The 9,034-nt window shown below is 55.0% G+C and overlaps 1 protein-coding gene across 1 annotated transcript; it reads left to right on the top strand.

The window, feature by feature from the left end:
- The first annotated feature begins 5,933 nt into the window (after positions 1-5,933).
- CALHM1 (calcium homeostasis modulator 1) lies at positions 5,934-9,034 on the top strand. The gene is made up of 2 exons (XM_032423195.1): positions 5,934-6,485; positions 8,552-9,034. The coding sequence occupies exons 1-2, from the start codon at positions 5,934-5,936 to the stop codon at positions 9,032-9,034; spliced, it is 1,035 nt and encodes a 344-aa protein (XP_032279086.1).

The raw sequence follows: 9,034 nt of genomic DNA, 5'->3' as shown, positions 1-9,034 counted from the left end.
CAGTGCTGGGAAAGGGAAGTACATCCCGGGGGCTATGAAAGCCTGTGTCGACAGAACTGTCCAAGCTCAGGGTTCCGGAACCTCTCTACAGACGGACCATTAAGTTGAGGTCTTAAGGATACAGGAAGGCACACAGCACAGGCAAAGATTCTGAGATGGGGAGGGGTTTATCCTGTTTGAGGAACTGAGGCAACTGAGCCTCAAGCGGGCAACTGAGCTAGAGCGTAGATATTGGGAGCAGAATGGCCCCGGGGAGCTGGCTCTCACATGGGCATATAGAACCTGTTAAGGATTTTTTTTACTTCAACCATTGAAGGAAATTAAGAATGTGGTCATATAATCAGATGTCCACCCTTAAAAGATCACACCGTCTGCAGCCTGGGAGGAGTTTGATAGGGGCCAGTGTGCACTGCAGAAGGAGGCAAGAGCTAGTGGAACCAGGATTAGGGTGGAGATGGGCAGAAATTGTAGATTAGAAGTATCTAGAACTCTGGGTGTTCTTGTTTGTCAGTGTCCTGCTTAAAATGTAATGCATAGAACAGACCACCATTAGGTTAGACCGGGATGTAAAAATAAAATGCAGTCAACATCAAACCAAAATGTCAGTCCCTTAACACAACAAAGATATATTTCTCACTCAGGCCAAGTCCGAGGTAGGTAAACAGGGAAGGGAGGGCAAGAGGAGAGGAGGAAGTCTCCTCTGGTTACCTGGGGACCCAACTGACGGAGACTCCCCCCATCTTGGGATGCCACCATCAAGACACATCGTATTCTCCAGATCCTGAGACAAGGAAGTGAATGCAAGTAGTTTACGTGGAAGCTGCTCCCAGGAAACACCAAAAAAGGAACAGGGGAGGTAATATAGAAAGGGAAGAAAGCCAGCAAAAGGTGGGGAGCTGGCCAGACACTGCTGTGAGCAAGTCCGGGAGCCGTGCGCGGGAGTCATCCCAACCCAGGAGGGAGGATAGTGGAGTGTTTATTACCAATTTCCAACTGTCATTTGCTGGGACACTCACTGAGGCACCTCCAGCTTGCCTGGGGCCAAATGTCTCAGGTGTGCTGTGAGCAGCCTTCAGAATGTACTGGTGAGTGCCGGCAAGGGAGGGTGGGGCCCAAAGGCACCTGCTACATCGGTGTCCGGGGTCCAAGAGACAGAAGAAAAGGAGCAGGAACAGTGGTAAGAGGTGGGGGGTTTTATCCCAGAACTCAACCACATGGCCCCAACCTACCTGGAGCATGGGCTGGGAATTGTAGGGAAGCACATAGAATATTTGATGAGCACTATTTGTTTTTGCCACACGTAACAACCTCCAATACAGTTTGGCTGATGCAGGAGAGAGTGGCACTATATCCTTCTTGGGTAAAGACTTCATACCTCTGATAACACAACCTGACAGCACTTGAGTTGCTTCACAAGCACATCTCACTGACGGTCCCTGCCTCCTCCGTGGCCCTGCTCTCTGGGTGTTCCCACAGCTGCGGGTTGAGGGCAGGACCCACTGGAGCACTGCACACTCGTGCCCTCCTACGCAAATCAGGCATTTTCCTAGACGTACAGCACCCACTCCCCAGGGGCCCCCTTTGCATGACACTCTTGACTCCTCCAAGCCGGAGGGGCCTCGCCAGCCTGGGTGCCGGGACAACTCCTGGGGGCAGAAGGGGAAGGGGCTGGTGTGCATCCCACAGTGGTAGCTGTGGGTGAGTCTGCCGCCGAAGGCATCCAAAAGTTTGAGCAGAGTCGTGACGTCCTGTTTTCTGTCTACGCCCAGTCACGCTCTAGAAGCTAGAGCTACAGCACAGAGGTGCGGAAGACACGGAGTATGGCTAGCCTCTCTACCAAAGACCCCTGCTGCAGTAGATAAAGAGTAATGGGCCCCCAAGTCCACCTTGTGGTCTTTGGAACCTGTGAGTGTGTTACCTACAAAAGGGACTCTGCAGGTGTGATTGTGTTAAAAATCTTGAGATGGGGAGACTCTCCTGGATTAGCCAGGACTACCCAAGTGTCCTTAGAAGACGGTAGTGGGAGGGTCAGAGGCAGAGGAGAAGTGACGACAGAACAGAGGCTGGAGGGACACGGGGTGGTGACCTGGGGAACGTGGGTATCTTCTCCAAGCCAGGGAAGGCCGCGAAATGGATTCTCCCCTGGAACACAGCCTGCCAACCCCTTGATTTTTAACCCACTGTGACCCATTCCAGACTCCTGACCCCCCCCCCCCCCCCACGAACTATGAGAGAATACACTTGTGTGGTTTTAAGCCAATAAACTTGGGGTAATTTTCTAAAGTAATGGGAAACTAATATAGATTTTTTTAAATGCACTACTGAAGCTCAAGTGCAGAGATGATAATTATTACCATTCCAAGGTTATCAGGGTCATTTCCTGAGAGCTCACTGGGGGCCCGGCGCTGCACTCAACTCCTACCTTCAGCATCCTCACAACAGCCTGAGAAGTAAGCTCTTTAATTCTCCCCATTCCACAGATGAGAAGACTGTGGCACCTAGAAGTACAATTACCTGCCCAAGGTCCATGGCTCCTATGTGGTGGGGCTGAGACTTGAACCCAGGTCATCGGCTAGGTTGCTCTTAACCACTCTGTGACATGGTTTCTTGACTGTTCAGTGAGACAGTGAGTGAATGGGCAGGGCCTTGAGATGGATTTGGGTGGGCAGATGAGGGGCAGCTGGTATTCCCAGAGCGGGACAGTATAAGTAAAGGGGTGATGGCTAAGGAGTTGCCCCCAAGCAGCCTTGTGTCCCTTCTGTGGTCGCTGACAGTTCTGGCCTCCTCCAAGCCACCTCCACCTTCTCCCCAGTAGAGCACCTGCCCCTGCCCCACCCCCCTTTAGGGGCAGAAGTTCCTAACCTTCTTCCCTTCCCAGTGGATCAACACACTGATAACATTGGTACAAGACACTGGGGCAAACTGAGGGGATTTGGAGACATCTATATAGAGCCTGGTGGGAAAAAAAATTACACCTTCCTTATCTTCTATAATTACGGTAAGAAAGCTGTGGTACAAAGTACTAGGAAAGTTATTAAATACTGAATTGGTATAAAACATCCTAATGAAATCTCCCAGACCTCTTAAAATGAGAAATTTGAGCTGGCTTTGGGGAGCACAACTTTTTAACATCAGATTTTTTTTGCATGAAATGACCACAGGCAGTTCCTATTCAAGGCTCTTTTTTTTATTGAAATATAATTAACATATAACATTATGTTGGTGTCAGCTCCACAACATAATGATTAGATATTTGTATATACTGCAAAATAGCCACTAGTTAACATCCATCACCACACAGAGTTACAACATTTTTTTCTTGTGAGAACTTTTAAGATCTACTCTCTTAGCAACTTTCAAATATATGATATAGTATCATTAACTATAGCCACCATGTCGTATATTACATCCCCATGACTTATTTTATAACTGGAAGTTTGTTTTGACCTCCTTCACCCATTTATCCCAACCCCCACCTCAAGGCTCTTTAATGATGATCTTTTCAAAAATTTACAAGAGTTCGAGTGGTATGTAAAGAATCTAACACTCATTTACTTGCCATAACTGTAAATAAAATTCTTGTGATAATGAGAATGGTAGGTTTAGAATCCAATCAAAGTGGGTTTCTTGGTGGGGGGGATGTTAAAGATTTTATTTATGAGAGGGAGAGAGCGCGCCCCGAGGGAGCTGGTGGGGGCCGGGGCGGGGGGGAAGGAGGACAGAGGGAGAGGAAAAGCAGACTCCCCGCTGAGCAAGGAGCCCGATGCAGGGGCACCATCCCAGGACCCTGGGATCATGACCTGAGCCGAAGGTAGACGCTTAACTGACTGAGCCACCCAGGTCCCCCCCAATCAAACTTTTATATCAAATATTTTAAAATAACGTTGAAGTTAGAATTGGCAGAGAATGTATGCAGCGTGGCATAGAGTAAAAAGAGGTTCGAGCTGGTAGCCAGCTGGGATGCCACTAAAAGTGCCCACCAGCTACAAACAGGGAGGCACGTCCGCTATAGGAACAGAGATTCCAGGCGGCCCCTGGAGCGCCCCCCCCCACGAGCTCCTGGGCTCCTGCACCCCCCACCCCACCACTCTACACTTGCGGCGTGTACTAGGCTCGGCCAGCAGGTCAGTGTCTACCACGCACACTGATGCTTCAGTAGGTGGCTGGGAGCAGACACCTCCTTGGCTGGATCTCCCTCATCCTGCTCTCCACCTATGGGTGCACCCCTGGAGAGCCCCCAAAAAGGGTGCTCCAAGGGCCACCAGCCTAGGTGCTCGAGCTTGAGGACTGAGGAGAGCAATATCCCTCCCCACCAAATCCTACTTGTGATACATTCGCATTTCCATCCAAACTAGTAGAATAGGGGAACCTGATTCCGTTGGAGGAGAAAGGCCAAAAACACACTGCCCTGCCCCCTCCTTCGTCCCCTAACTCCCACCTAGTCTGAATTCAAATCCCACTCCTCCACCTACAAGCCACGTAACCTTTAGCTAGTAACTTTACTTGAGCCTCAGTCCCCAGTTCTGTACTATGGGGACAATAACACGCCTCCCATAGGATTGTATGAGCGTTACACGAGGTGTGGAGGGCCTGACCCGGGGGAAGCCCCAGACCGTGCTCCTTCTTGTCGGTCATACAGAGATGCAAAGACACAAAGACCTCTCCTGGGGGCACTCACACACATGCAGATTCACAGAGGCCCAAAGTCACAGGAAGCTCACACGTGGACACACAGATCTGAGGGCCCCACAGAGCCTCCCTATCCAGGCTCTTGCTCTGCTTCGGCCCCATTTGGTTGGTGCTGGGTCTGACCTGTTTTTCTGGGAAAGCTGGCAACATCAAAGGGAGCCCTTTAAGCTCTACCCCACTTTGATATGCTAATGGAGGGACCCTGGCCTGGTTCCCCAGACACTCTGGAGGCCACAGCTCCAGGCATGAACCCCACAGCACCACCCCTTTAATTTTTGATCTGGGAGAGTAGAAATAGGAGGGGCAGCCAGGAAAGGATTTGTCATCCACAGTCCGTAAACACACAGACACACCCACAGAGACAGGAGCAGACAGGACCTAGAAGCACCAGCATTATGCTCACAGGCAGCGCTCCCAGGCCAGCCAGGAGGAGACCCGACAATCTTGCGGATCCCAATCCTCTGAATCCAAATTCAGGGCTTTTTACACTATGCCAGCCTGCTATCCCCACTACCACCACCACCACCACCATTGTCGTCCCCACTGTGACCGGCATCACCAACGGCATTGCCGTCCCCCCCCCCCACCACCCTAACTGCCTTCCCCACCACTACTTCCACCACCACCACCCACCAACACTACCCCATAACCACCATCCCCACCACCACCATCCCCACCATCCCCACCATCCCCGTCATGACTACCTTATCACACCATCACCGTCTGAACTGACGGAGGAGCCCTCATGAACCCTCATACAGCATGGAGGAAAGACCCCTTGGGCAGGGCAGAAGGAGGAGGGCTCCCCCCCTTTCTAGGAACGCAGGGGAAAAGGTCAAGAAGCTCAGGCCCTGCCCCAGCCCTGGATTCTCCCACACTCCAACCCTGCTGGAGACCAAGCCTTCCCGGCCTGCGTCCGAGCCTCCTCCCCCTCCCTGCTCCCACACCCACGGAGAACTGGTCTCCATCAGGTGTGGCCCCGTGGCTTCCCAGTGCCGGAGGCAGCCCTGGAGAGAGGAACCCCGGAGGGGAAGGCAGGGGAGGGGCGGACGCTGGCGGCCCCCACCGGATTGGCTGACCTGAGCCGTCTCAGCCAGCCCCTGACTAGCAGGCTCTCAAAGAGACAGCGACCTTGGCCACTGCCCTGAGCGCTGCCCGTCTCAGCCATGCGGTGGGCGCCCCGGGGGCCATCCTGAAGCAGGTGGCGAGGTGGGAGGAGGCCACCTGGCCCCGTAGGGGGCACCATGGACAAGTTCCGGATGATCTTCCAGTTCCTGCAGGCCAACCAGGAGTCCTTCATGAACGGCATCTGCGGCATCATGGCCCTGGTCAGCGCCCAGGTGTACTCCGCCTTCGATTTCAACTGCCCCTGCCTGCCGGGCTACAACGCGGCCTACAGCGCGGGCATCCTGCTGGTGCCGCCCCTCGTGCTCTTCCTGCTCGGCCTGGTCATGAACAACAACGTGTCCATGCTGGCCGAAGAGTGGAAGCGGCCCCCGGGCCGCCGGGCCAAGGACCCCGCCGTGCTGCGCTACATGTTCTGCTCCATGGCCCAGCGCGCCCTCATTGCGCCCGTCGTCTGGGTGGCCGTCACACTGCTGGATGGCAAATGCTTCCTCTGTGCCTTCTGCACTGCGGTGCCCGTGACTGTGCTGGGCAATGGCAGCCTGGCACCGGGCCTGTCTCGGCCCGAGCTTGCCCGCCTGCTGGCCCGGGTGCCCTGCCCTGACATCTACGACGGCGACTGGCTGCTGGCCCGCGACGTGGCCGTGCGCTACCTGCGCTGCATCTCCCAGGTGAGGGGGTGGCCCGGCCTCGGCCCGGGTCTCCCGTCGCGGCCCAGGGTCCCTCTGGCAGGGTCCAATCCCCCACCTCTTGAAATGAGGCTTGCTCGGGGCACAGCCGTGTTTTCCCAATAGATGGGAGCTCCCCAGACTGGGCTTGGGGCTCCCCCTCAGACAGAGCTCTTTGGGGGCAGGGGCATATTTTCCCAACTGAGGCCAGGGCTTCTGAAGGCAGAGCCGTGTGTCTTCCCTGGATCCATGCCACCTGGAAAAAGTGCTATGGCTACCTCAGTTCAGAGGCCTGTGTCCTGTCTTGAGGTCCCTAGAGTGGACCCCACAGCTCAGCCAGCCCCACATTCTCCATCCTGAGCTCCAGCTGGGAAGCCTGGTGTATTTGCATCCTTTTCTTCTTCCAGGCTGGGGCAGTGGTGAGGCAGGTGGGTGGCTGGGCAATTTGGGTACATTTTCCTGGCAAATGCCCTCAGCAGGTGCCTCCCTGCTCCGGGAGTGGGATCCGAGGGTCCTGGTACCCCTGCAAGGGAGGGCTTGGGTGAAGGGGATGCATTGTTGGGATGTGCCCTAAAGGCAGGGTTGGAGGGCCCACTGACAGGGAAATCCAGAGCTTGGTCCTCCCCAGCCCCACTCCCTGTCTTCTGCCCCTCTGGACCCTCCCCCGTCCAAGCCCCCAGGCCTCCCCTGCAGTCAGAGCAGCACGGGGAAGAAGCCGGGGGTCCTTGCAGCAGATGTCAGGGGAGGGGCAAGGGACCAGGCCTGCCGGGCCAGGGCCAGAGGAACACTCCGCTCTGGCAAGTCCAGATCCCTGGCTCCCTGGCACCAGCTCTCCTGTGGGGCCCACGTCACCACCAGATGCCCCACATGAATGTCACGCTCTGAGTGTACAAGCTCTGCTTCCCTCCCAAACCACTTCCTCCCTGTGGGCATTTGTGCCATCGTCCCAGGCCTCAGGGCCTAGGACAGTTATCCCTCTGCTTGACCTTCAAACCACCGCAACATGAACTAAAAGGGCCCCCAGAGGACAGGCTCCCTGGCCTATAGACATGTTTCGTCTGGCCTTCCGAGTGAATTCAAAATTCAATTTTGCAATTTTGGAAAACCAGACATTTTCACACAAAAATCAGATTTCCGGCTTTACCTGAAACATGAGGAGACCCAGCCCCACGGGGTCTACTCCCCATGCCTACTCCCCCAGACCAAACACATGCTCTGCAGCCTCCCAGCCCATGTTTGCTTGGCCACAACCCCCCGACCCCGATTATAGGCATTTAGCCACCTCTCTCATCCTGATCTGGCCAAAGGCTTCTCTGTGTGGCTGGGGGCTGATCCCGAAGCCCAGGTTAGGAGAGCCTCCTGCCCCATGCCTGACAGTGAATTATTACAGAACGGGCCTAGCACCCAAGTGTCTTCCGCACAGAGTTTGAGCAAGTGTCTGGTTTGTCTCTGCCACCCTTGAGGGCCCAGCTCAGGGCCCACAGAGGAGGCTTGTTCAGTGCAGGCTCCTGAAAGGCAGACAATGCCGGGAGCCAGAGGAGGGTCACTATGCCCCGCAAGGAGAAAGAGGCATGGTTAGTGAGGGCCTCTCGAGGTAATAACAGTGGCCAACAGTTATGAGCACTAACTATGTACCAGGCACTGTGCTGGTCGTGACTACATTTAGTCCTCACAACAACCCTATGAGATACATACTACCAGCAACCCCATTTTATAGGTGGGGAAACTGAGGCACAGAGCAGTCAGATACCTTGCTCCCGGTCAACTAGTAAGGACTGGAGACAAGGTCCAAAGCCAGGTAGCCTAATTCCAAGGTCTGCCCAGTTAACTCCTGCGTATTGAGTGCCAGGCCTACACGTGGGGCATTTTCCACACAGAATCTCATTTCTGTGAGAGAGTTTATCTATGCCCATTGGACAGAAAAGGAAATGGAGGCCAAGAGGTGAAGTCATTTGCCCAGTCAGTACTCTTCTCCCTAAAGGCCCTAAGAGATCATGCTTTGGGGGGTGTATACAGGCCTGAGAGGTGGGAGGGCGGTGCCAGCCAACTCTCTCTCCTCTCCCCTGCAGGCCCTGGGCTGGTCCTTCGTGCTGCTGACCACACTGCTGGCATTCGTCGTGCGCTCTGTGCGGCCCTGCTTCACACAGGCCGCCTTCCTCAAAAGCAAGTACTGGTCCCACTATATCGACATTGAGCGCAAGCTCTTCGATGAGACATGCACGGAGCACGCCAAGGCCTTCGCCAAGGTCTGCATCCAGCAGTTCTTCGAGGCCATGAACCATGACCTGGAGTTGGGTCACACCCACGGGGCACTGGCCACGGCCCCTGCTGGCTCAGCCGCCCCAGCGGCCAAGGATGGGGCTGAGGAGGAGAGAGAGAAGCTGCGCGGCATCACGGATCAAGGCACCATGAACAGGCTGCTCACGAGCTGGCACAAATGCAAGCCACCCTTGCGGCTGGGCCAGGAGGAGCCCCTGATGGGCAACGGCTGGGCGGGGGGCGGGCCCCGGGCTCCACGCAAGGAGGTGGCCACCTACTTCAGCAGAGTGTGA

This window comes from Phoca vitulina, unplaced genomic scaffold, assembly GCF_004348235.1.
Source record: "Phoca vitulina isolate PV1807 unplaced genomic scaffold, GSC_HSeal_1.0 scaffold28, whole genome shotgun sequence".
Classification (NCBI taxonomy): Eukaryota; Metazoa; Chordata; class Mammalia; order Carnivora; family Phocidae; genus Phoca; species Phoca vitulina.
Note: the sequence above shows the minus strand (reverse complement) of the source record. Positions and strands in the feature narration are given on the sequence as shown.

Coding starts and splice junctions, on each gene's coding strand:
- CALHM1 (XM_032423195.1), top strand. CDS start 5,934: ATGGACAAGTTCCGGATGATCTTCCAGTTCCTGCAGGCCAACCAGGAG. Junction 6,486..8,551: donor ACCTGCGCTGCATCTCCCAG/GTGAGGGGGTGG, acceptor TCTCCCCTGCAG/GCCCTGGGCTGGTCCTTCGT.